Raw genomic sequence first — 27,880 nt, 5'->3', positions numbered from 1 at the left:
GGCCGGCCTTGGCTAAACATACATATCCATCTGATAGGGACCTGGGGAGAGGGGAAGAAGGGGGAGGACGCAAGCCTGAGTCTTCACCTGTCCAGCACAGCGCCCACTGCTCACACCAGCACTTGACTCCGGCACGTGAAGAGCTCCTACAGTGCAGGATGCCATCTGTGACCCCAGGACTCTGTGTGACAGACCAGTGCAGACGGGTCAGTGCAAAGGAGAGTCTGTCCCGCAGCTGCTGGCCTGTGCCTCACCGCATGCACTGGGAATAGGGAGACCCAAGCATGCTCCTTTCTCCCTTCTGCCCCGCAGCACTCTGCCCTCCTCACAGTCAGTAACACGGCTTGTTTCTCCAGCGAGCTTTAGGCTCACTGCACTTGCTGTGTGCTACACATGCAGCCTTTTGTCCCTGTTCCCTGACGTCATCCACATTTTTGACTCACTTACTGCTCTGGATAGCCATGGAAATTCCTAAAAACAGAGATTGGCCAATCCTCACTTTCCAAAGTTGAAACTGCAGCGTCTCACATCCACGCCCTGCCAGCACCATCTAGTGCTTTCTCCACTCTTGTCCACCTCAGTTACATTGTTTGAGCTCTGGGCTACTCAAACACCTTCCAGTTCTAATAGTTTGGAGCTGTACAGGCTGCTCTCCCCCCTGACTCTAAGGGTATTCCATAAGCAAAATGCTTTTCCTGCCCTTTTCTATTGGCAACACAAGCTGCATTGGCATTGTACTTGAAGAGGAACCCAAGAGAATGCCCCTGGTTTTGACAGCTCGTTACTGCTTCCTGACACTTTCTTGTACTTAACATTAGGCTCCATCTTAAGTTTCTAATTACAAAAACTTTGATCTTGCTCACAGCTGTTAAAAATATACCAAGGCCATTCTTCACGCCTGTAAAACATGTTTCTATTCATTAGTCCAAGAAAAACTCATCCTAACTCTGTCGTTTTGAAAGCACCTCCGATAGTGGCAGAGATGAAGCCTGAGAGCAGCACTCCAGCCTCCTGTGAGGGTTCAAGGTAAGTGCTCTGTGTTTGTAGTTGCAACACCAGATGGACAGCAGATACCACAATTCAGATCCTGATTTGGTTTTTCTGAATAACAACCACCACTCCAGCCAACCTTCCCATTTCTATGCCAAAGGCTTATTATTTTCACAACATGCTAAACAGAAAAAGGTTTGTGGCCTGTTGGGATCGGTCAGAGCTTCATCCTCACGATCAGCAAGTAGCTCATAACCCAAGGCTTGCAGCAGACCTTTCTGCAGTACAGCCATCAGTTGTGTACAGCTCCTTCCTCATTTGGAACCTTTTTTACCACCGTGACTCTCTGACAAAGGCAAGCCAAGGCAGCTTGCTGGATAGAACCACCATTCCAACAAAGAAAGGTAATGCTTTCTGCATGTGCAACCTCCAGCTGGAGGATGCAGGAGTTTAACTCACCCTGGTTCTAAGGATCTGTGCGCTCTGGAGGGAAGAACTACAGCAGGACAGTGCAACGCAGAGACATCGGACAAACTCAGGGGGTGAGAAGGCTGATGCAATTCTGAGCGTGGACTTCATCACACGTTTAGAGAGCGTGGAGGATTTTAGAAGAGCTCCAAGTGAGAAAACTCTAAGAACTGTAAGCCTGTTAACTCTTTGCCAATGTTAGATTTCACGACTCACACGTTCTGGTCACGGCTGGAGAGAGGTGCCAGCAGTGGCAAACTGCTCGTGCCCGGCGTGGAGATACAGGTCAGTCAGCCCAACGCAGAAGAGTGGGGAAGGCCAACCTGGCCAAGCAGAATTCTGTCTTTTCCACTGCCTGCCTTTCTCACAAATTTATTGCAAAATATAGATGGAAAGGTTAAGCAGCCATAAAAGAGTATTTTTAGGGAAAGGGAAAGCCACCTTAGATACTGCTAGTTATCCACATGACAGCAGTTTTAGGTTAAAATACATTCAAGTGATATTTTCTGTTTGCTTAGGGATTTTGCCATTAATTTGCTATTAATTAGGATCTCGCCTGGTGCCTTCACGTACGATGTATCCCCTGAGTCAGTGCACAAGCAGGTCTTCTGTGTGACTATCGAAGGACCAGCAGCTGGGCAGCATCTTCTCTGAAACCGCAGTTTCACTCTCAGTTCGTGTTACCCTCGGCAGCAGGTTTAGTGCCGCCTCTGGCCGCCTGCCTGCCCTGCCTCGGAGCACACAAACCGTGAGGGGCTACCGGCACATCTATATACAGAAACACTCAGAGTGGTAAAGAATCTTGCTTGGCTTGCATACTTAATTCCCTTGTTTTATTTGCAAACAGCTGAAAGAATTTAATTTTTTTTTAAAAAAAGTCTTGATCTTTGTTTAAGAAAACCCCCACCAAGCCATCCTGAGGCGTTTGTAATGCAAGTACTGGGTTAGTTAGAATGACAGCAGAAAAGGCTATTTGTGAGAATTTTTCCATGAGAAATTGCACCTTTATCTGAAGGAAGGAAAGGAAGGAAAGGAGGGACAACTCTCACTCTTCAGAAAAATTCTGAATGCTTCTTTGCTGTGGTCTGGTGGTCAAACAACTCTCTTGCTGTTGCTTTGGAATCCTTATTTTTCCTCCCCTAGCTATTTATCACTACTTCTCCTTGTTCCAAGCTATACTCATTTTGACTCCAATTTAGCCTGTTATCATAGCTGGTTTGATTTTAATTGATAGTTTTGCAGTTCAATACCTTCTGAGCTGTGGCTTCTCAGACGTCACTGGCACACATCAGGCTGCATACAGAGTAATATAATCAGTTAATACAAAGTTTTTCTATCCGACTAACTTTCTGTGGGTACCCAAGCAGTGCTGCTTGTTGCCCAAACAAGGTTTTACCCTTCAGATTTTTAATTTTTTCATTTCAGAGCCACAGAACTTGACTTTAGTACTTTAAGGGTATTTTTTAGTGTCTTTTATATTTTAGATCTGCACACTATATTCTGGATTTTGACCGAAGTTGCATGCCTCTGGCATCAAACAGCTGCAGCAAGCCCTGTTCGACCTTGCTACTTGTATGTTGCAAGTTACTCAAACACCAAACTTTTATACAAATTAACTCCTTACAACACAAGGCACTTACTCCCCAACTTATTTACAGCACTGAGCAGCACCCACACCACCAGGCTGCAGATGGCAGGGACAGTAAGTTTACTGCAGCATGGCTGGAGTTCACAGGTGTTACAGTTACGACACTTGTGAACAGGCAGTTAATTTGATCCCAAAGGAGCCAAGTACTTAAACAGATCCAACTAAAGCTTATACAATCACCTTATTTAAAACACAAACAGAAAAAAGCACAAGAAAAGTATTCCCCAAAAGCTCTAAGAAACTCCTAGATCACTGGCAGCCTCCCCTGCTGAAGCTCCCACAACAGCACTGGGAAAAGGCAGCAGAACCAGTCCCTTCTGAGCTTTCCTTATACCACCAGGAAAGCGCTGGGAAAAAGCCAAGAGACACGTTTGACGTGGAGGAGGGTTTTATCTTCCCAAGGAAATCTATGTCTGCAGATCAGTCTCAAGTTCTCAGCTACATGAAGAAGGTGCACCGTAAGCTCTTCCATAGCAGTAACACTTAACCAAAGAAAAAGTTTTTTTAAAAAATATTTTATTAGAAAAAAAGTTCAACCAAAGTTATTTAATGAACAGCTGTACAAAACATATTTCTTTGGTCAATTTGTGAACGTTACCTTAATTTCCTTAGCTACCCACATACGTGAAAGGAGCTTTTCTTAAATTAAAGGATTTATTTACACACCAAATTTAGCTGCTGTTGCTTGGCAATTACTGTGTAATCACCTTCTCAAGGGATGTTTGAGGCTGCACATGTGACTTAGAGAAGAATTCAAAACCAATTCAGAAGAGAGCAGGTGGAAGACCGTTGCCAAAAAGTAAGCGCCAAGAAGTTGGTATTTTCCATTGTGCTGATGTATCTGTGTAATCATAGCTCTGCAACAAAAGCAGAATAATTCTTTAAATCTTAAATAATAATGATGTCATTTCCTCTGTGGCACATCTATTAAAATAATGTGCATTTCAAATGTCAGTATCACTGTGAGTTGCTTTGGAGTAGTGACAGACCAAACTTGATACCCCCCCATGCCTGTCCCCCACACCTGTCAAACAAAGGGACAGCAGTTCAGGTGTGGCTTTTCAGGTGGGGAAATTCCCAGAGACTTTTATCAAAATGCATCTTTAATTTGGCATATTCTTGATGACCAAGGGCTAGAAGGAACTCAACCCACACATCTGTAACTTTTCCAAAATTCAGCTGAGTAACACTTTTCCTCTTCTGGATTGAAGAAAAATTTAAATAACAGACATAAAATATTAAAGGGTGATCTACAGATCAAACAACACTTACCTTGCTTTTGATTAGCTTGAGCCATTCATTAAGATAGTTAACAAGAGCAAATGCATCAGGGATGTTGTCCCCTTCTGAGCAGAATTTCAGAAGAACTGCCATTTGGACTCCGTTTGAACAGCTGCAACAGAAATAAGCAGGCATTTCTGTTTCTTCTCTAAATTATATTATGTACCAAGACCAACAACAATTTGCATGTGGCTTGTTAAAAAAACCCAAACCAAACAAAAAGTGAGAATGTATACATGTATCTTCTTTGTTTTCATCTGGAGATGTTCTTGATTCCGTTTTCACACATCATGCTCTTTCTCTTAATCTTGAATTCGTTCTTTGCTTTATGAGGCAGGCATCCTAGGTCAGGGAACAGTTACTCAGGGCCTCTTTTCCAGACTTAATTTGCAGATTTTCTGCTGGTGGGTCATTTCTTTAGGTTGCATGTCACTACCTCCCTCACAATATTCCCATTGTTTCAGTTAGATGAAGATTGGTTTTCTGGCTTTACTTTTTCCCCTGAAAGCCTGGGAGATCTTTTCTTTTGCATTTGTGTCTTGTTTCCATACTGAAGTCAGCACAAAGGTAAGCACCATATTAGTAATTGTCCTGCTGTCAGATGTAACAGTTTGGACAGGAGTCAAAAACAACAGCCAAAAAAGGAAGAAAGAAGGGAGCTTCCCATCTGCTGCTATCCAAAAAACCTCACATTCTGCAGAGCTGGCCCAATCCTTTACCAAGGATTACTATGCAAAAGTTGAAGCTCAGACCTGCTTTTAGCACAACTTCTGATGCACAGACCTTTTAACAGAAACCCCACATCTAATTGTTTCCTGTCCCTGAAATCTTAACTTGTTTTTACTACTCAAGATTTTTATTTCTTTTTACAACTGAGGAAACTATTTGTCATGGGAGAATGTTTTAGTTAAAGTATCACAGACACAGAAATTCTACCATTTACAAGTTGTGGTTTGCATAAAATCAGATACCACAAAGGCTTTATTATTTTCCTTTAGCCCAGTATCTGTATCATATTTTAAACTTGTGATGAAGAAGTCCCCATTTTCCAGCACACTGTGTCCTCTACATCTGCTCATACCTATGGGCTCAATTCTATTCCTGCAAAACCCTTTTCTAAGAAAAGGGATTTTTCCTACACCACAGTGGTAGTACACTGTTACCTGTGTACTAAAACCAGGAGTGCTATCTCTCTGTGTGAATCTTTAGGCAACTCACCACTCAGTAAACAACAGTTTCGTGATGCCACCTCCAGGAATATGTAGAACTTTTTCTGAATCATTTATTCCAGGATAAGCTGCTACTTTTTCCATTTCTTTCCAGTTTAGCTCCTGCACGAGGCCTCCAACTGCTTTCTCAAGATCAGGTGTAAGCAGGTAGCGTAGTGGTGTTCTAGAAACAAATCAAGAATACATTCTGACAATAAAAGACACTACCAGTGTTATTACTTGTGACAACTGCAAGCACAATGAAGAATTGCACTGACATTCCCTTCCTTTTCAAATCAAAGTTTAAAAGCAATTTGGGGCATCAAAACAGTATAAACCACTCAACTTTCTGCCACAAACAGAACTAAGGTGTGATCTTTTAAAAACAGGCTCAAATAACTCACAAGTACCAGATACATAAGCACCTAAATGGGAGAACTGCTTATGGCTGCTAAGAAGATTTACAAATTAAATCTGCTTTTTCTCTCATCAGATAGGAAGTGCTTAATTTCAAGTCAGTTAGGGTAAACTTGAACTTCACAATGACAGAGTATTTTTAATAGGCTCACTATAAATATATACAGACTTCAGTCGAGTCTTAAGTACTTTCTGAATGCACTACCCTCACTCTTCAGTGAATTTGCTGTAAGAGAGTTGTTCTGTGATGCTGGGTAGGGGGTTATTAAATCCCCCACAACTTATGACTAGACCACATCAGTCTCCCTCATTTCATTCCATGTTAGCTGGCCATCATGGAACCGCATGCACATCTCACTGGTAACTAGGCCGTGCACGGACCTAAACCTCCTTTGAAGCCCCACGCACAGCCTGAGGATGACAATTGGTCTTTTACAAATACACTGACTTTTTTGTTTGTCTGTTTTTGTTAAATCACCAATGATGATGTTCTCAATCAGCAATTAATGCTTGGGTTTTTTAAAGAGGTAATATATAATAAAAATACATATAGCCTGAACCTTGCAGCTGCCTCCCAACACGTAAGAAATTACAACTTCCAATCAAAAAGCACAACTTAGTGTATTAAAGAAAACATTCCAAATGCAGAGTAATGAAGAAGCAGTAAGAAACTAACAAATATTCTAATTAACTGTTAAAAATCCACAGAGTGGATCCACAGAGCACGTTGGCAGCTAATACAACATTGCTTGCAGTCACAAGAAAGAACACTGAGGCCCTGTTGCATGACAGTGCAAGCCAAGTGCAATTTATTTGCAGCTTATTATTTGCTCGGTGCTTTTGACAGTAGTAACTCACAGAGTCCAGAGACTAACCCTGTACAACAGAATTTCTTAACAGTGTACTGGTTTTATGTATTATTTTTATAACCTAGGTACAGAGCAAAGCAAAAGAACCCTGTTAAAAGTGCTCAGTAAAGATGTCAGTGTGTCAAAAAGAACGGAAACCTTAATTAGCTCTTTTAATGACACGAACATACCCAAGAAGTTGCTCATCATCACGCTGGTAGGCATGGCTGCTAGACAGGAGAATGAGCCTGGCACATTTGCTGCTTTTCACCCAGGAAAGCAGCGCCTGACAGAACGGCCTGTACTTGTTCTTTATGCAAAGACAGAGAAGGAGAGAAAAAGGGGAAAAATTCATTGAGTCCTTAAAGTAAAAGCCATCAATAGGAGGAGTTGCACAGAATGTTTAGCAGCAATGTAAATTTTACTTGGTGTTTGTTTAGCCTTCAGCTTCAGATTTGCTTTTAAAAAAAGCAGAGGACTGCTCTGGTGGTTTACTTAAACAAAACTACATGTCCAATGCTAAAAATTATCATTAAGACAATGTTAGCAACAGCAGTACTACTTTTTTTGTGTGTGCCATTAGTACCAATGGAAAAAGCTTTAGATTAAGATGGGATAGTTGAATCACATGGTATTTTTCCACACTTCAGATTGCTACAAACTGGAGCACAAGGTGATTTGTTTGTTTGTTTGTTTTTCTGGTGTGGTAACTGCTTATTTTAAATTAAAGCCAACATCCAGTTGATGAGTAATTCTAAATTCTTCATTTTTTTCCATAATGAATGCAGTTCAAATTAATATATCAACACTACAAAATAATGAAACTGGAGCGACATAGAACATCAAGCTATTACAATAAAAGAAGAAGAAAACAAAGACAGTAAGCATAAAGAAAAACAGAAGAAAAAAACCCAGACCATTTTGTATTTTCAGGACTGTATTTACCCTAAAGTCTAGCAACATAAGTGTGTTGTTCTGGGGCTCTGAAAAATAAAATGAAACCTCAGCCCTCAATGAATATTGAAGTCAGGTTTTATAGCTGAAATCCTACCAATGCCAGAAAGTGTTACAGCACAAAGTAGAAAAATACTTTGCTCTCTTTGTCCCTTTTGTGTTTTATGGGCTTTGTTTTGGGTTTGTTTTGGTTGTGGGTTCTGTTTGGTTTGGGGTTTTTTTACCAAATGTTTTATCATGTGGCATAGTTCTAGTTTTGCTTATTTTGTCTGTTTGAATGTCTTAAATTTACGTTATTTGACAGCAGAATTAATCAAGCCAAATAGCAAAGTAAGAACAACCAATGAACATACATACCTTTATAAAAGGTGACCTGATCTGCAGAACTACAAGTTTCTTTGAAGGTAATGAATACACTACAAGAATAAATAATAGTAAAGTTTTGTGAGAAGAAAGCAAGAAAGAGATATGCATCCTATTTACAAAGTTCAGGATGATAAACCTTTCAGCTATCAATTCATACAGGAAAGTTTGACAATATCCACAGTGTCAAAAATATGTATTTTTGCACATTGGACTTAAGTTCACTTATCATAAATTCAAAGGACTGAATGAGATAAAACACATGAAGATCTGCCTCCTGTAATTATTCAGACAATCTCTTCATACAGCTTTGCAAAGGTTATGGCAAATTATTCTGAGATTTCTTTTTAAGAGAGAAAAAAATATTTAATGCAATGGTCAATATCAGGAAAGGACCTAAGAATTGAAAGGAGAAGGGTGAGAAAAGGCAAACATAGGTGAGAAGAGAGGAAGAGAGGTATCTTTTGACACCAGAAGTTCAGCTTGCATTCCAGCAGTTTACCACAAGTAAGTGGACACTTCATGTTGCTTTGGATTAAACCTGCAGAGAGTTCTGGCTGCCTTGTAATACGGTTGAGAGTCAACACTCCTTAGAGGTTCCATCTGCCAAACTGGTTATCCAAAAGAACAATAGCAACAGCTTCCCCTGTGAAGTGTACATGCATCCTTATCTGTAAATTACTGAAGTTATTACTGGCCTCAGTTTACAGTGTTCACACAAGCAAAATGTAACAACAACAGAAGAAAATGCGACATTCTTGTACCTCATACAGCTTGCAAAATACCTTCAGTTCAATACCCACCTTCAGCGTTTATACTCAGCTCCACTGAGTTTTCTTTTGTTGTTGCATAAGGATTATTTCCAACCATTGGCACCAGGCAATCGGTGTAGAAGTAACCAACTTTAGTCATTTTGAGTGTGGAAATCACTAGGTCTATTGCCAGTTGACCAACATTTCCCACCGACACTGCTGGCTGAAGTAACAGAAGTTACTGAATTACAGTGTGTTTTATGGTTAATACAATGTGCTCTTCATATGGTGAAGTTTAAACTGGTTTAGTTCTGTTCAAACATGATTTCTAAAAGTTGCTGCTTATTCTCTAACAAATGTGACTACTTAACAGATTACTAATACAGACTTGAGCCCTGCCTCACAGAAACATCCTGGCCACTTCTGTGAATAATTCTGTAACACTGCAAACTTAAAGGCTTGGAAACTTCTCCCTTTATCTTTGTCTTTTCTTTTTTATTTTCCTTTTTTTTTTTTTTTAATAGAGGGTAGATACAAGTCACTCAAACGACCACCAATGGTGGCAGCCCTCAAGTGACACCTAATGGTAATGGTCATGTTACACTTTAAACCTGTAGTTCTCAGATTGCCACATACAACCTATAGTTCTCAGACTGACACATATATAAGAGTAGGTCGGTTTTTGTTGTTGGATTATTTTTTTTTAAGGTAATAATGCAAAGGGTCACCTTGGATTAATTTCATAGGAATTTCCGTGGGTTGTCACCAGCTGGGGCAGATACTGATGGCACCGAAAGAGAAACACAAGAATTTATGTCCTACAGAAACTAATACTAGAAGGCAAGGGTAAAATTTTTGCTTGCTTCCCTCTAATTTAAAAGCCAGTCCGTGCCTAGGAATTTCTGATGCCAGCTGCAGAAACGCTGAATTTTATGCCGATAAGATCACAGCGAGAAAGGCTGTCACAGCCCTTACAGACTGTCATTACAAACTGGCTGGGCTTCATTAGCCTGTTACACCCAGACAAAGAAAACAGCAGTGATCTAGTTCCTGTGGCTAGTCAGCTGATCTGCAATGACTTCCCGTGCAGCCTGCACAGTCATCCCAGGCTGTGCAGCCCTTGATTAAAGGGTAATTTTAAGTAATACAGTAAAGGGACTCAGTGATAGGAAAAACAATGGCTTGCTACTGCACAGCCTGCACTGGTGCTCTCACCCCCACAGGTTATCTTCAATTGATTTCATACCATGTATGAAGAAGATGAACACACTTCCTAAAATAATCCTGAACGGAGTTTAAATATAGCACAAATGAGGATTGTTTGGGTTTTTTTACTTAAAACATGTCTACATTGCATCTAAATGAAAAATAACCTTTTGTTCCCGTGCCAACTCACATATACTGCAGAATTTGTTAAGACAACACATGGCACTTCGGTCTTAGAGCGAAAGCATATACCTGTAGCTCGGCACTGAATGTTTAGCTTGACAAGTGAAACGGGGGGGAGGAGAGGGGGAAATGGGGGGAAACAGACAGAAGCGGAAGAGACTGCCTTAAGCTCTGCTGGCAGCATCTCTGGGAAGGATCCCTGCAACTCCCCTCCCCCCCCCTTCCATTCGGCAGAACACCCGGCATACAGACGGACACAAGAACTGCCTGCCCAGGGCCTCTCAGTTTTCCCGCGGGCAAGTACCGAGGGACGACCCCAGGCGCGGGAGAGGCCGGGAATCAACCCCCAGCCCGCACCCTCCGCGCCAGGATCCCGAGCAGCGCCGCGCTCCCCTAACCCGCTGCGGGGTGTCCCGTTGAGGCAGCTCCCCGCCAAGCCCGCAGAAGGCGAGGGGCCGGAGGGAAGCAAGAAGGCGACTTACCATGAGCAGAGTGAAGCCTTTAAAATCGGGGCCGGCGGAGCCCCCGCCGCGGTCGCAAGGAACGAACATACCGGCCGGGAAGGTAGGACGCGGCAGGCACGACCCCTCTCGCCTCAGCGGGACCAGGATCAACGGCACCAACCGCCCGCCTTGCGCTGCGCCCGCGAGGAGGCGGGGCGGCGGCTGCCCTCGCGCCGCGGCCCGCGCCCAGCGGGGAGGCGGTTGTGGGCGGGGCCCGGCCCGCGCCGCGCGGGCCCCTGGCCCCGCTCCCTGATGTTCCCGCTGGGCGCGAAGCGTCGCGGCTGCTGCCCCGCGGCGCTGACATGGCGCTGCCGCCGGAGAAAGCCTCCGAGCTGAAGCAGATCATCCACCAGCAGCTGGTCAAGGTAGGGCTGTCGCTGCGGAACGTCTCTCTGCCAGGGGAAGCCCAGGGAGTCGGGGGGCGGCGGGTAGAGACGACGGGATGGGGACTGCCCGGCCTTTCCTGCTTCCACGGGGTCGGTACGGGCCGCTGGCCCGCGGTGCCCGCCGGGGGGGCGGCAGGGCATGCAGCATGCCCGCCCTGTCGCCCTGCTTTGTTTTCCCTCCTTCAAACGCAGCAGGTGGTTTTCCAGGCGCCGTTTTGCCTTACTGGCGTTTGCGCCCCTTTCCCGGAGGCCCAGCGGCGCGCTGCGCTCTAACCGCCGCTCCGGCCTGCGGCCTTTTCCCCGCCCCTTCCTACCGTCTCCCTCCCTCCCTCGCCCTCATCTCGGCTGTCCTGCGCTAGGGAGAGTGGTAGTGATGGAGCGGAGCCCCCCGCGGCCCTGGCCGACCCCCGTTGCTGCTCTCACTCCGCCGTCGCTTCGTTCAGGGCGGAGAGGGGACAGCAGCGGCGGCGAGCGCCGAGGCTCTGACAGGCTGGGGTCGGGGCCCCGATGTGTTGCTGCTTTGTTTTGTTTCCCCTTGCCGCTTTTTCAACGAGGTTCTGAGTGGGCTGGGCCTTGGACTGAGTGGGGTATAAATTGGAACGCTTTAACTCATACATGGCAAAGTCAGGTCCTCATGGCCGTGGCCTTATCGTCCGTTCTGTGTGAGGAACAGCGCTGCAAATCAAATTTCACGGCTGAGACGAAGGACTGAAATTCTCCTGATTTCCCTTAGAGCATAGGGGGAGTTTGCAATGGAGCATTCTTGCTTCCGTGTCTTACCTGCAAGTACGTAAGAGTGTACTCTTTCCTCGAAACATGAGAAACTGTTATTCCATGTTTCAATTCTGAGGGAGGCAAGAAGGAGATCGTTTTATAATCTATGGACTTGTAGACCTTTTTGTAAGGAGAGAAGTTCAGGGCAGGGGATGCTGTGGAGAGCAGTGAAAACACTCAGGTTTGCATGCTTGTGATCTTCTTAACTGGTAGAGCTGCCTTTGTGATACAGTGACTCAGTGATTAGTTCTGAAAGTGCTAATGTTTTTCTGTAGTTATTTCTGTGTTCCTAAGACAATACCTTTTAGTCTTGCAGAATAACTGTTTAGTCATAGGTACTACTGTATAAAGAGCTTGTATTTATAGCATATGGTGAATTTTCTTTCAGATGGATGTCCATGGCAGGATCAGAGAAGTTCTTGCTGAGACTATACGTGAAGAGCTGGCACCTGAGCATCAGCAGTTGTCTACAGAAGATCTGATAAAAGCCTTAAGACAACGAGGAATCATTGATGATGTTATGAAGGAACTTAAATTTGCAACAGTAAGTAGCTTCTGAAGAGTGAAAATGTTTTTCCTTGTTTCTGTGACTAAGTTGGTGTTTTGACAAAGTGAGAACTCAATAGTCTAAAGGTTTGTTGTGGCTTTACTGCTTTGTGATGTAGGTGCAGAACAGCTCAATGCATAAGCTAAAATTGCTTTGATTATACTGCAGCATTGAAAGTATTGTTCAGTTTTGTTACACTGCAAGTACTAGAAGGGAGCATACCTGAGGAATGGTACGCAGTTGAAATGGAGGATGCTTTAATTTGTAGAAGACTGTCGTAAGAGCACTGTTGTATCCCTTGACACCTTTAAAAATTCTTGATTGTAATTCCAGGATGTGAATGAAAAGCAGACATCTCCGGCTCCAAAACCAGCGCGTCTTGTTGAGAGAGAGCCATCAGTTATGAAAAAAAGTATGTTGCTTGTTTGGTTTAACATTTGGATCACGGTTTTTGAGGGAGTTTTTAAGTCTCTGAATTAATAACCCAATGTGAACTGGCTTATAAGTAGATGCTTTTCCTGCTTATCTACAGGAAGTAAGTTAATGTAAGCAGCAGAAATTAGTGTTACGTAAAATGTGACTTTTTTAAAAAAACTAAATTTAATTTTACATTAGAATAAACCCATACATATTAAAACCCTGTTCCCCTAAGTACTTATTTCAGAAAAGTTCCTCTTTTTTTCCCTATTCTGTTAATTGATTTGCTTCCAGCTTGTGTTCTCATCCTTTTTATTGCTACACTTTACAGCTAACATTGACCCAACACGGAGGTATCTTTACCTTCAGGTTTTGGGTGGAAAAGCTTTTCTGGAACATCTTCAGGAACCGGAGCCTCTGCCTGGCCAAATCTGTTCTACCTTCACTCTGTGTTTACATTTTCGGAATCAGCGCTTCCGTTCTAAACCTGTCCCCTGTGCCTGTGAGCCAGATTTCCATGATGGCTTTTTACTTGAAGTACACAAAGATAGCCTAGGTAAGGAATGTTGTGGGTTTAATGCTCATGGTGTTCTCTGCCTTTCCCCCCTGGCCACCTTTCCCCCATTTTTTACCATGTTTGCATAGGGAAGCTGATTACTGTATTGGGTTGTATCACTTGTAGTTATTTTTCTACTCTTACCTCTTCTTTTTTCTTAGTTCTAACCATTCTAACTTTTGAATTTGACCAACTGTACCCATAGTTGACAGTGAGGCAGTAGTCTTGGACATGGTATGAGACACAAAGATGGCAGTGATTTTTTTTCATGAGCTTTTTGCTGAGAAGTGAGGAAGGGAGACACAGATTTGTCCTCATAGGAATGGAAAAAAATGAGTGTGAGTTCAGTTTGCCAACCAGTTGGCAAACCACCTGCAGAAGAGTCAGTCATCCACAGGCTGTATTACTGGTCTCTGGTTGGTAGCCGGGGAACATGTTAGGGGTTATGTATGTCATGAAAATATATGAAGATACTACAAATTCAAAGACAGACAGTGGTTGTTAATTCCACTCCTTATTGAGTAGTTTACATCATGGAGTCAAGCTTAACTATAGAGAAAGGGTTTTTTTTTCCTAAATGCTTATGTATAGTAAGTTGTCTCAAAGCATTCCAACTTATTAAAATAATATTTTCCATTGTTTTTACTGAATGGTACTTGATTTTTTTAAAATGTTCCTTCAATTTTAATTTTTGTGCAATTGAACCAGTTATGTTGGAGTACCCAAATCTCGGAGGTTTTTTATAATTTCTGTAAATTAGCTGTAATCCTGCTGTAGCTTTGTCCTAAACCAAGTTTGATGTTAAGATGGGATTATTCCTTACACTTCTGGACACGGGGTTTTCTTAACATGCAATTTATGCAATGAATGGCAACGCACACTTTTTTTGATTTTTGAGCAGAACTTGGGGTTATAATATTCTTGCTGTCTTATCTTGGTTTAATAATGGCAGGTGATGGAAGTAAAATGGTGGATGCAACCAGTATGTTATCTATATGTGATCCTGTGCACATGGTCCTGATCAAAACAGACACGTTTGGCGAGACAACGCTAGTAGCATCCTATTTCTTGGAGTGGCGATCTGTCCTGGCTGCAGAGAATGGCGTAACAAACGTTGCTGTTGAACTCCTGGGTGTAGGTAAGGATAAAGGGTAAGGCTGTAATGATGACTTAAAATACTGGGTACTGAACTTACAAGTTTAAAGCAGGATTTATGATGTATTTTAATTTTAGTTCAACTTGTAAATTACTATAAGGTACCTGTATAAAACATGTAGGAGGCTAAGGGTCAGATTCTTCTGTTACCAGAATACTGCAAATGTGTAATAATGGCCCCCATGTCTGGGAACAGCCACTGTTGATTTTTTTTTTTTTTTTTTTCTTTCTTACAAATCTGGATAAGTTATCAGAACTAACCAAAAAGCCAACCAACCAAACAGACAAAAACCCAGCCACTTTCTGTCCAGGAATATATCCAGCTGTTGTACTGAAGTGTGAAAGCCGACTTGTGTGCCTTTCCTAGCAAACTAGCAACTGCTAGAGAAAGTGAGATTTGATGTGCTGCCATGTATTCCAGCAGCTGGAACCGTGTTTTCTGATAGAAGGGTTAAACTGCTTTGTTTAGCATCTTAGCAGTTAGTATACACATGTATATTTGTATACCAGGTGTCCCCATCCCTTTTTTAGGAGTTCCAACCTGCGTTTTTAGGATATGATTTGGTGGATAAAGACTAGATCTAGGACTCAATCTGTCACATTTTGAAGATGGGATGTACTACATAAGTTATTGCCTGCTTTTTTATTATTTGGTGTAGTGCCTTAGCCAGCAAACACAAATCTTGGAAGCTTTTTTGCTTTTTGTTAGCTTTGTTTCCTTCTGAAAATGGTGACTGTTGCCAAAACTTTGCTAAGCAGTGTGTGTCTGGATAGATGCTCAAATGGAGAGCTTTTTATTTATAATGACTTGGAAATGTATAACACATAAATGCAACTTGATATGCAAATGAGTGATGGGAGGAGTTAAACTTAATTATTATTGCTTTCTTCCAAGTAATAAAGTATAAATTCATTCAATCCAGTGCTTTTTCTCCTTTTCTAAAGTATTCTCATTGTACAAAATGTATCAAGAACATCAAAACACGCTGTCAGTTCAGATAAATTGTCAAAATACTTTGTGAGGCTTCTGTTGCTTGCATGATATGTACAATCCTATGGCCTTTCTTGTTCTCTATGTAATTCTAAATTTTGAGCATTATGCAACAGTATTAGGTTTGTGAGGTTTTGTTGGGCTTTTTGTTCGGGTTTGTTTTTTGTTGTTTTTTTTTTTTAATTGATTCATCTGTTTGTATGGCATTCTGGTCCTTAATGATAAGGGAAATTCATCTTCCCTAAGATACAATTTAGTTCTAACTACTTAAATTTGAGCTACCCTTGTAATCAGTTGGAGTAGGCACTTTTGTCTGTCACACTAGTGTGTGACTCCTACTCAATTATAGATCGTTATGCTGGACATTTCTAGGAGGCCATTCATCTCCTAAATCCTGGTGTTGGGTAAAAATAAGGCCTTGGATAATGGTCTAAGAACTAGATTTCTGCTTTTTTTGGCCAGATTACCCTCTCTTACAGTGGCCAGATTACCCTTTCTTACAGTCTTGTTTGAGTTTGAAGTTTAAAGAAAGATGGTTATTTTGCCTGTCTTTGAAGAAGTTTAGTTACTTTGTTTGATATATTATGAAAATATTTATTTTATTATTTCTTCCTATTTGACTGAAATGTCCTATGTAAAATAAGCCTGAGAAAACTTACCCAATTGTATTTTGGTTCTAAGGTACCGAATCAAAGGTTTCTGTGGGCGTTTTAAACATCAGGCTGGAAATGTATCCACAGCTTACTAAGACACTGTCTCCAGAGATAACTAATACTCAAGTAAGTAATTTCTGGGAGGGGTGACTTGCTCTTTTACGGGGAAGGAGGAAGAAAGCTCAGTATAGAATTACTTATGTAGGTGTTGAGGGCTGTGGAGTTTTGAATATTTGGTACTTTTATTTGTTAAATTTAAATATGGCTACCTTTTTAAAAACTACTTTGTCTGTACTGGTTGTTACTACCACTAGTAGTTACTACTAGTTATTAATTACTTGTATCAAAATTTAAAGCAAATAAATACGGAAAATAACTAGTTTTCTTCAGGTAGCATATGTGTTTCCTTGCTGTCTTTTCTCATTTGAAATAATAATTTCAAGTCAGTTATTCTGTCTGGAAAGCTGGTACATGTTGGTTTGAAGGTGCATGCAGGTACTTCTCTGTGCATCACTTAAGATGAGCACTACTTCGGTCAAGCTTGATGCATGAGCCCAAAAACCAAGAAATGTAACTTGATGATTTGTTACTTGGATTTTTGTTTTAAAATACTATTCTTCAGCATTTGTACGGCACACTTGAAATACTAAGCTTTATTTTACATGTGCTAGGATTTGGTGTTGACATACTTATCAATAACTTTTTTTTTCTCCTGTTTGAAATACGTAAAATGTGTGTTGTTGTTTCTGTTTGTGGATTTTATTTTTTTTTTTTACCTGCAGTTTGCTTTGGAACATCAGAAAATAGCAGAAAAAGAACGATTGTTTCTTGTTTATGCTAAACAGTGGTGGAGAGAGTACCTACAGATAAGGCCGACACACAACGTAAGGCTAGTAAAGATTTTTGCACAGGTTTGTAAATTTTACAAGTAGACTAATCCCCTCTTTAAGTTATGTTTTTACTCCTAGATACACTTTGAAGTTTATGTGCGTATAGATTTATGACCTGGTTAAAGTCAAGTCAGGGTTACAGGTGGTGTATCATGCAAAACAATGGAATTTCTAAAGGCTGAGCTCCTACATGTGTATTGAAGCTTAATAACATGAAGGAGAAAGAAGGGTTGCTCCCACCACTTGTGATACATGAGATGATCAGAAAGCCTGGTTAGTCTTTTCCATGAATGCTTACAAATGCCAAAGACTAAAGTGACATATGCAAACTCTTTCAATCAAGTTTTACACTAGATAACATAGTTCTAAAAAATAGACTTGCTTACATCTATTAGATCAGATGCACACAATATTTAAGCTCTGTATATAAAGCAATCCCTCTGGTTCATGTTGCACACTAACTGCAGACATAATTATTGTAGGCTAGTAAATTTCTGTGCATCATTTGCTCCTCAGTGACTGTCCCTCAGTACAAGGAAGGGTATGATTGTTTACAGTTTAGTCCTATGAGTTGATCTTGTATGGTAGCAATTTGCCTAGCACAGATAATGAGCAATAACTTGTTATCTCAAAGGAACTTCCTGAAGTGATCCCTGCCTACTCTTTCTTTTCAGTAAAGTAGCAGCTTCCGTTCTGACTGTACCCTCCCTGAGTGTTCAGTAATGATGTGGACTTGGAAATAATGGTGTGGGGGGTTGATCCCAGCCAGCAGCTGAGAGCCATCCCAGTCACTCTCAAGTCCACCCCAGTGGAATGGAGGAGAATGGGAAGGACAAAAGTGAGCAAAACCTCATGGGTCAAAATAAAGACAGTTTAAGAAGTGAAGAGAAGAAAGGAATGGGGAGCGGAGGGGAAAGTGATGCTAAGATAACCTCCCACCAGCAGGCTGATGCCCACCTGGTCTTCTGAGCAGGGGTTGGTTCAGTAAAAGTCCGTTCTCCATACCCACCAATTTTATTGCTCAGCGTGATGCTCTCTGGGATGAAATATCCCTTTGCTTAGTTCAGGTCAGCGGTCCTGACTGTGTCCCCCTCCCAGCTTCTTGTCCACCCCAAACTTACTCTGTGTCAGGAGCAGAACGACAAACAGGGAAAGCTTTGGTGCTGTGTGGGCACTGCTCAGCAATAGCTAAAATACTGGTGTGCTATCAGTACTGTTTTGGGGACAGATCTAAAACACATCACCACAGGGGCTGCGATGAAGAAAATTAACTATCCCAGCAGGACCCAATACAAAGGCTCTCAAAGGTTTTCAAGGCAGGGTTTATGGAGAAACAAAATAATTAAATAGGGAAATCTATAACTGGAAGTTTGGTCAGGGCCAGGAGGTAAAAATGGGATTTGTACTGTTCTGAAAAAAGCAATGCATGAATTAGTGGTATTCCACTTTCTGCACCTACAAAGCTACGATAGGGTTGGAGGGAAGAGTTTCTGGATAGAATTAAAGGACTAAGTTCCTTGTTACAGACCCATGTAGAAACTGACAGCCTTCAGAACACTAGAGGAACAGTCCTTAGTAGCCTTTCTCATTTCTGAGGAGAAAAAAAAAAACAGATTATCAGAATTCATTGATCATTCAGTTGCATAACTAAAAGCATGCATTACAAACAGATCTACAGAAAATAAATAATGAATCCTCCTTGTGTGTTTTTGGTTGTTTGGGTTTTTTTTTTCCTTTGGGGTCTTTGCTTGCTTTCTAGCTGTGAATTACTTTCCAACAGGATTCCAGTCAGCTTCAGATAAATGGTGCTTTTCTTATACCAACTTGCTGCTGGAAAAGCATGGCAGAACTTTAATGGGGGTGACTACAGTGAAAAGATGCTATCGTGGTTTCCTGAAGCTGCAGACGTTTAAAAGGCTTTGATCCCTTTTTAAATATGCAAACATCAAAGTACCAGTTTAGTCCACTGAGGAAAAGAAGAGCTTTGTACTGCTTGAAGTAGTTTTAATAGTTGATAATCATAATATTTCCCTGTAGCACATAATAAACCAGACCTTTTTCCAATCATCTTATTTTTTTTCATTTTCCAAGAAATTAGAAATTCTCTTAGTATTACCACTCTGGTAACTGTTACATAGTGACACCATTGAGAGTAAATCTCACTGTTTTTTTGTGTTACGACAAGAGGTAAAGAATATTCAAATTCAGAAGCGACCAGACATCTTTTAAATTCTGAAATCAGGTGCTGAGTACTTCATGCTTTATGTGGGCATTTCAGGGGGTTGTTGGGAGTTTTGAAGCGTGTGTGGTATTTGGGGTTTTTTGTCTGATTTGATTTGGGGTTATTGTTTGGGTGGGTGTTTTGGTGGCTGGCGGGCTCTTTTGTTTAGGGTATTTTTTGTTTTATGATAATATGGGAATTGACAGTGAATGGAGCATGAACAGTTCCTTAAACAGGAGAGGAAGTTAAGTTCGACCTGTACTGCTCCAGAGGTTTGCACTTCTAGTCTAGGGTGTCCTGCTGGGGACAGAGCCAGGGGAAAAACCTGACTGTAAAGTCCTCCTGAATGAATTGCCTTAATGGTCTGGTGTCTTCATTCTAGAAGGATTTTAGTGTCCCAGTGTTTTTCAGTGATACTTATTTCAGGGAGAATAAAACCCATAGCAAAAAAAAAAAAAAAAAAAAAAAGACAGTTTAAGTTAAGATGAATCTTTTGTAATGTTTGTGTGTCTGGCAAACAAACATGCTTTCTATGCTCAGGATGAAAATGGAGTAAACCGCCCAGTATGTTCATATATCAGACCACTTCGAGCAGGCCGGTTACTGGACACTCCGAGGCAAGCAGCACGATTTGTCAGTGTCATGGGTTATGAAAGAGCTCCTGTCATTGGAGGAGGAGGTGGCAAACAGGAGCAGTGGTGCACCCTTCTTGCTTTTATCTGTAGGAACAAGGTATGTGAAAATAAATGGTCGTTGTGTGACACAGCAGAGTGGGTATCGTAGTCACTGAAGTCAGTGATGTAGAACAGGCTGCAAATACACGGATTAAATCAAATTTGGAGAATTCCATTACAATAACTTGTTTAAGACCTTTTTAAAGAGAAACTTATGTTAAATAGTACACAAGAAATCTTTGGAGCAGACTTTCTTTACTGCTATTGTTTGGGTTCATTTGTCAATGCATCTGTTTGACAATGAGTTTGCTTTTCTAAGATCCCATATAAATATTCAAGGAATCCTTGCTAGCGTGCAGGCCGCTAATTGAAATTCCAGACTAGTTCAGGAAGAGTTGGAAAAGTCTCTTTTCTAAAAATTCATGCTTTCTAGATAGGCTAAAACATAGTCACAGTCTTTGCATTAATTTTTTTGCAAGATAGAGATTTTCACTGCAAGTTTTTGGCTAGTTCGTGGTGATCTGACACTCATATCACATTCAAGACAGTAAAATGACAATAGAATGACATTTTATTAACAGATTGAATTTCCTAACTGTGAAAATTAAGCATTATTTTTAGTATTACCTCAGGTGTTTGCCTTATGTACACTTTGCCTTTTAATTAGAATGTTAGTTTTGTCGTTACTGGTCAGTAGAGTCTGGTTTTGGTTTACTTGAAGGGATCCTTATAATCCTAGGAAGTGTTTTCCAGTGTTAATCATACAGTGTACTTGACTAAAGAAAATAAAAATGGTCTGTCATTAGAACATAGTACTATTTTTAAATTATCTTTTTCTATTACAGAAAACTAAAACATCTCAATCTTAAACCTTAAAATCCTGACTTCTGATACATGCTTTAGGTAAACAGGAAGGAAACATGACTTCTTGAATCATGGTTAGAGAAATACCGCTATTTTTCCTCTTTAAGATTTTATGTATGCCTGATACTCAAGCCAGCTTACTAATACCACCTAGGGTGACTGTGAAGATCATGCTAACCTTCTCTGCAGTCTTCTTCTTGGGTATGGATTGGAAGCCTTTGTGTGTGTTGGAACAAAAGCAAAAGGAGTTCCCCACACTTGGGTAATGACTTGTGGAACTGATGGAACAATTACTTTTTGGGAGAGCTTAACAGGCCACAGGTGAGTAAAAGGAATATAAGAACACTATACAATGTATATCAAGGTTTGCATGGGACATTTTTGTTGTTGGTCTTTTACTTTTTATTTTTACAGTCTATCATGTAACTCATGTAATCAGACAGCTGTGTACAGCTGCTCTTTGTAAAATAACTGGTTCAGCATAAGGTGAAACATTACCGTTTGTAGTGCAGTTTTCAGTGGCTTTTAATACAGCGTAGAAACTGTTTCATGTCTCATGGCAGCTGATTGCCATTGATGCTATCACTGCCATCGTTAGTAAAGGAGATGAAATCTGAAGTTATTGTTTAGGAGCTGTTGTGGTTTAACCCCAGCAGGCACCACAAAGCCGCTCACTCATTATCCCCACGACAGGATGGGGGAGAGAACTGGAAGAGTAAAGGTGATAAAAGTCAGGTTGAGATACAGTTTAACAGGGAAAGCAAAAGCTGTGCACACACAAGCAAAGCAAACCAAGGAATTCATTCCCTGCTTCCCATGGGCAGGGAGCTGTTCAGCCATCCCCATGAAAGGAGGGCTCCATTACGGGTAACAGTTACTTGGGAAGACAAATGCCATCGCTCTGAATGTCCTTCTCCCTGCTTTATAAACTAAGAATGCTTTATAAACTAAGGATGACATCATACGGTACGGAATATCCCTTTGGTCAGTCTGGGTCATCTGTCCCAGCTGTGTCCCCTCTCAACTCCTTGTGCACCCCCAGCCTGCTCACTGGTGAGGTGGGGTGAGAAGAAGCAAAGGCCTTGGCTCTGTGTAAGCCCTGCTCAGCAGTAATAGAAAGATCCTGATGTTCTCTACACCATTTCCAGCAGAAAACCAAAGGACAGCCCTGTACTAGCTACTATGAAGGAAATGAACTCTACCCCAGCCAAAACCAGCACAAGAACCCATTTTTTCCCCTTATTTGATCTGTAAAACTAGTGTTACAGTACTTTTTCCCATATAGAAGTTTTTTGCAAGTTCTCAGATTCTCTGTCACTTGAGTCACTTCAGAAGGGCAGATGTAGATATCCTGCATTCCAAAGCTTCTGGAACTTGTTTGTTAGAAGTTCTTTCTTGCTCAAGTGCCTAGAGTGGTGCTCAACCCCAGTTTTTATCTGGAGGGGGGGTGTCTCCAAATGTCCATAAAAAGAATTTCCTTTTTATTTATATGATATTCAGCACTGTGATCCCTCCCACTGTACTCCATAGTGTTATTTGAAGAACTACTTTTGGAAACATATTTTTTTGTAATATATGGCTTGAAGTTAGTAGAAGCACAGTGGGATTAGATATTTGAATGAGACTTTTGGCTTTGTGAAAAGTACTGGTTAGTATCCAGTGTTAAAACTAGTGTTGTAGTTTAACCCAGCAGGCAGCCAAAATGACCACACAGTCATTTGCTCACTACCCCCTGCCCAGTGGGATGGGGTAGAGAGTCAAGAAAAAATGTAAATGTCATCAGTTGATATAAAAGCAATTCAGTAGGACAGAAAGGGAATCATAGAATAGTCTGGGTTGGAGGGGACCCCAAGGATCACAGAGTTCCAACCCCCTCTGCTGCAGGCAGGGCCACCACCTTTCAGGCCTGGATCTACACAAGGTTGCCCAGGGCCCCATCCAACCTGGCCCTGAACATTTCCAGGGATGGGTCATCCACCACATCTCTGGGCAGCCCGTTCCAGCACCTCACCACTCTCTCTGGAAACATCTTCCCCCTAATATCTAATCTAAACCTTCCCTCCTTTAGTTTTAATCCATTCCCCCTTGTCCTGCCATTATCTACACTTTTAAAAAGCTGATTCCCCTCCTGTTTGTATGTTCCCTTCAGGTTCTGGAAGGCTGCAATGGGGTCCCCCCGCAGCCTTTTCTTCTCTAGGCTGAACAAGCCCAGCTCCCCCAGCCTCTCTTCGTAGGGCAGGTGCTCCAGCCCTCTAATCATCCTTGTGGCCCTCCTCTGAACCCTCTCCAACAGTTCCACATCCTTCTTGTACTGGGGGCCCCAGACCTGGTCACAGTACTCCAGATGGGGCCTCACAAGGGCAGAGTAGAGAGGGACAATCACCTCCCTGTCCCTGCTGGCCACCCCTCTTCTGATGGAGCCCAGGATACCATTGGCCTTGCGAGCTGCAGGAGCACACTGCTGGCTCATGTTAAGTTTCTCATCCACCAGAACCTTCAGGTCCTTCTCAGCAGGGCTACTCTCAAGGAGCTCTTCTCCCAGTCTGTATCTATGCCTGGGATTCCTCGGGCCCAAGTGCAACATCTTACACTTTGCAGTGTTTGAATCTCATTAAGTTCATCCAGGCCAACCTTTCAAGCCTGTCAAGGTCCCTATGGATGGCTTAAAGAGAATAATAATAATAATAATGATAAAAGAATATATAAAACAAGTGTTGCATGGCACAGTTGCTCACTACCTGCTAACCAAAGCCCAGGTAGTTCCCAAGCTGCAGCCTTCTCTGGCCAAGTCTCCCCAGTTTACATACTGAGCATAACATCACATGGTGTGGAATATCCCTTGGGCCAGTGTGGGTCAGCTGTCCTAGCTGTGTCCCCTCTCAGCTGCTTGTGCACCTCCTGCAGAAGGCTCCTGCCTCCTCACTGGTGGGGCCTGGGAAGCTGAAAAATCTGACTTAGTTGTGCTAAGCACTCTTTACAATTAAAACATCAGTGTGTTACCAATGTTACTTTCATCATAAATCAGAAACACAGCACTGTTCTAGCTGTAAGGAAGAAAATTAGCTATATCCCATCTGAAACCGGGATGGTAAGCAGTTCTGTTTTGCCACTGTTTGTGTATCCTATGATTAGCATTTGAAGATGGATTTCTTCTAATATGATGATTAGTGCAGAAACTGTATGGATATGTTGCTACAGTTGCAAAATTTAATTTTCTAGATTTAAAGAAAAAAGAAGTTCATTATTTCATTGTACGGTATGCCTCCAAAAAGTGTATAATTACTTTTCTGTAAACAAATTATTGCTGTTTGTGTGTGTGTGTGTGTGGATGTTAAGTAACATGGGTTATCTTTTTAAAAGGAGAAATAGCTTATATTTGTTCCATGTAGGTATTTTTACCTTGCCTTGAAATAAGGAGTATTAATAAGAAATGTAATGTTTTTGATTAGGTACATCCACAGACCTATCAACCCTGATGACCCTCCACTAGTTGAACAACCCAAGCCTCTGTATCCTTATCGCACGATAGGCTGTATCTTCAACCATCAGAAGTTCTTTGGAAATTGTCAGCCCTCTGATGCCGTGGAGGTCTGTGTGTTTGACCTGCGTGATGAATCTAAGTGGAAACCCATGAGTGGAGAAGCAATAAAATCTGTGTGTTCCCCTGGAACAGCATCTTCAGTTCCCCCTTTCCCTCCTCTGTGTGCTTCCACAATAGATGCTGCAGTAACAAGCAATGAGATAGAATTGCAGCTGAGAATACTGGTCTCTGAACACAGAAAGGTAATGCTGTTTAAGGATCGCCATTGATTTGTTGTGGTAATTAAGGGGCATGTTTTCATGTTTTGGATAGCCATTTGTTCTCATGTCTTTGCAGTGTGTTTTCCATCAGCTTTTGAAGAAATGCAGTATGTGAGGTAACTGGAAAAAATGTTTGTCAAGACTGAGCTTGTTTAGATGTTACATTTATTATTTACAGTCATGATTCTGTAGCCTCCTGTGTGGGCCCTTCCCCCCACCCTGCTTTTGCCTCTCATTCTAGGTCTGTGATCTTCAGCTTACTGGCACCTGCACACCACCTATGAATGGTCTGTAAAAGCCAGGAAGATCACGTCTCATTGTCAGTGGGCTTTGCCTATCTGTCACAAATGGTTTTGCTCCACAGATAAAAGCAGGCTTTCAGCTTTCATGATCTTACTCTGACTGCTTTACAAAATTGGAACCTATATCTAGGAGTTAGTTTAATCCTTTATTGGGACTTCTACATGACATAATGTGCCAGAAATTATTCCTCCTGTGCTGGTAAAGGAGATGACATTTCAAATCTTCTTATGTCTGGTTTTAATAGGATTTTTTTTTGGTTGGTTTTGTTTTTATGTCCCCACACAATGCTTAACCTTTGGGGTGACAAGTAATTCTCAGAGTGTGAGTTTTCTGCAGCATCGAATACATACCTGGTAGATTTTTCTACTCTGCACTTGTGGATGGTAGGAGGAAGGTGCATGTACACGTGTAGGTGTCTTGGGGAGCTGTTGTGCAGTTTTTTCAGAAGTGGGTTTCCATGAGAGACATTAGAAAGATGTGAGGTGTATCTTCCTTAATCTTGCCCATAGTTTTGCTGTGTATTTATGCTCTGTCTTCTTGCGTATTGTGCAGAGATACTGTAGCTAAAACACCCAATTCCAGTTCTGATGGTCTTGTTTTAGTCTAACAGCCCAATAGTTTATTGGGAAATGTTTGATGTTTTGTTGATGGTGTTTGCTTTTTCTGGTTGATGTGTGAATCATCATACAGTTCTTACAGCTTCATGGATTCACTTCCATTAATTACAAATCAAAACTTTGCCGTGGATTTATTTGCATCTATAGAGTACACAAGCTTATTAGTATCCTCATGTTCATTCTGCACAATTGTCATTGTTCTGTGACTTGCCTCACAGGATCTTGGCCTTTCTACTGTTTGGGATGACCAGCTCTCCTATCTGTTGTCACCAGCATTAGCAGCCTACGAGCTTGAGCGTACGACAAGTGTTTCTGCAGGAAACGAAGAGTTTCAGGATGCGGTAAGAAGAGCTGTACCTGATGGTCACACATTTAAAGGGTTTCCTATCCATTTTGTATACAGAAATGCCAGGAGATCGTTTGCCACGTGTCTTAGGTAAGTTTGAATGTAATAATGTGTGTTAAAACCAAATAGTAACACCTCAAGCAATGAGCTGCAAATCATAATTATTTTTAAATTAATTTCCTTAAATTAGAATTGGAAGAAGAGTTGTGTAGTATAGGCAATGGGTCCTGGGGTACTGAGCTTTTATGTTACGCTCATGACCTCAGTGATGATAGACTTCTCATGGGTTAAATTAAAGAACAAGGTGTTAATTTCATTTCTCTGCACTTGTTAAAAATGGATCAGTGGTGGTCTTGTTTTCTCCAAGACAACAGCCCCTACACTACAGAATAATACTATTATATGCAATGACAGACTCGTAGCACTCACTGGTACTTGAGTGTTGGTCACATTTGAAATAACTGCACATGTGTAACTGAAAACGTTAATAACAGCTTAGTAATATCTGTTACTCTTGGTTTTGTTTTTTGTCAAATAGATCTCCTTTCTGTGAAGAAATAATCTGTTGTAGGGGAGACCAAGTGCGACTCGCAGTTCGTGTTCGAGTGTTTACATACCCTGAATCTGCATGTGCTGTTTGGATCATGTTTGCTTGTAAATACCACTCTGTCCTTTGAAGGAAAAAAAACCCAAACCCCAAAACAAACCACCCAAAGTAATTCAGACCTTTTTAGATTTGCAAAATAATGTATGTGGGTATAAAATTACACAATTAAAATTAATATTGTATTTTATATAAATGCTACTGATTTTGAATAATACCATGCGTGCATATTGTAGAGAATTGTGTACACAGTGATGATTGTATTTATAAAGAGAACTTATTTTTAATAAAAATTACTTTTAATACAGGAATGTGGGTCAAGTTACTAAAATGTGTGCATAAAACACTAGCTTCTCTTGTGCAGCTTTGAATTGGTGTGAGAGTTCATTTAGAAAAAAAGTCTGGTTTAGCTCTGCAGGGTAAGAGACTGTCTTACCTCTCCCTTCCATGTGGTGTCCAGGGTGTACCCTGTGAGCGACTTGAGCTCCAGAAAAGCTGAAGTGTAAGCCTGTGTCCTTTCTGCAACAAAACTTGTTTCTGCCTCTCTTGGACCTAGCGATAGCTTCTCTGTTCAGCTTCTAAGCACAGTTCAGTCAGGTGTAAGTAATCTTGTTAATTCATTAATTTAATAATTTATGGATCATTTTTTAAGTGTTTTAAGACTTGAATACCTGAACATGTGAATAGCTGTACTGGGTTAGATAAAGTGGTTTAATCTGATGCCTTTTTCCCAACGCAAGCCAAGGTTTCTGAAGTAGAAGCTGTAGCCAGGCTATTTTGCTTAACAACCAGTCATGATTTTGTCTAATACTGACTCTCAGATCCATACTTAATTAGCCATCTATGCCTTTCTTTGTTTTAAGTTTCTGGAATGGTGATTTTGCTGTCTTTTAGTCTTCATGTTTTGAGAAATGGAAAGCAATTTGACTTGTTGAACTTCTCCATCCCGTGCCTCTCATGTTTTCCAGCATGTGGATTCTAGCCTTCTCTTTTTGAGGCTGAAGAATCTGAAACAATTCCATTTTCTTCTGTAGAAGGCATTCCATGCCTTTGATTAACCATGTCCGCCTCCTTTTGTTCTACATGTAAGAAAGATTCCACTCTTTCTGCTGGCACTGGAGCAAAAGGAAACCACAACTCATCCTAGAGAAGCTTGCAACACATACACCGTGTGTGAACGTTGGCATTTTGCATCTTTGTTGAATCAGAAGCTTGGTCGAGTGCCACTATTTTTGTCTTCTTTCCAGAAGAGTTATTGCA

The 27,880-nt window shown here is 41.4% G+C and overlaps 2 protein-coding genes across 2 annotated transcripts; one reads left to right on the top strand and one right to left on the bottom strand.

The window, feature by feature from the left end:
- Positions 1 to 3,616: 3,616 nt before the first annotated feature.
- PSMG2 (proteasome assembly chaperone 2) lies at positions 3,617 to 10,952 on the bottom strand. Its single transcript, XM_084280029.1, has 7 exons — positions 10,801 to 10,952; positions 8,981 to 9,152; positions 8,172 to 8,230; positions 7,052 to 7,170; positions 5,606 to 5,779; positions 4,379 to 4,499; positions 3,617 to 3,963 (listed from the first exon to the last, which is right to left on the bottom strand). Exons 1-7 carry the CDS (start codon positions 10,867 to 10,869, stop codon positions 3,871 to 3,873), a joined length of 807 nt encoding a protein of 268 aa, XP_084136155.1. The 5' UTR covers positions 10,870 to 10,952; the 3' UTR covers positions 3,617 to 3,870.
- A 171-nt stretch (positions 10,953 to 11,123) lies between these two features.
- Positions 11,124 to 26,931, top strand: CEP76 (centrosomal protein 76; the record flags this gene model as incomplete). The annotated part of the gene is made up of 12 exons (XM_084260578.1): positions 11,124 to 11,186; positions 12,370 to 12,525; positions 12,862 to 12,940; positions 13,277 to 13,501; positions 14,454 to 14,639; positions 16,329 to 16,426; positions 17,083 to 17,211; positions 19,952 to 20,143; positions 21,104 to 21,270; positions 24,399 to 24,732; positions 25,889 to 26,106; positions 26,555 to 26,931. The coding sequence occupies 12 exons, from the start codon at positions 11,124 to 11,126 to the stop codon at positions 26,691 to 26,693; spliced, it is 1,986 nt and encodes a 661-aa protein (XP_084116704.1). The 3' UTR covers positions 26,694 to 26,931.
- Between the last annotated feature and the right edge of the window lie 949 nt (positions 26,932 to 27,880).

Source organism: Gallinula chloropus (assembly GCF_964237585.1).
Source record: "Gallinula chloropus genome assembly, chromosome: 2".
In the NCBI taxonomy this organism is placed as follows: domain Eukaryota; kingdom Metazoa; phylum Chordata; class Aves; order Gruiformes; family Rallidae; genus Gallinula; species Gallinula chloropus.
This window is presented reverse-complemented; position numbering and strand designations above follow the sequence as displayed.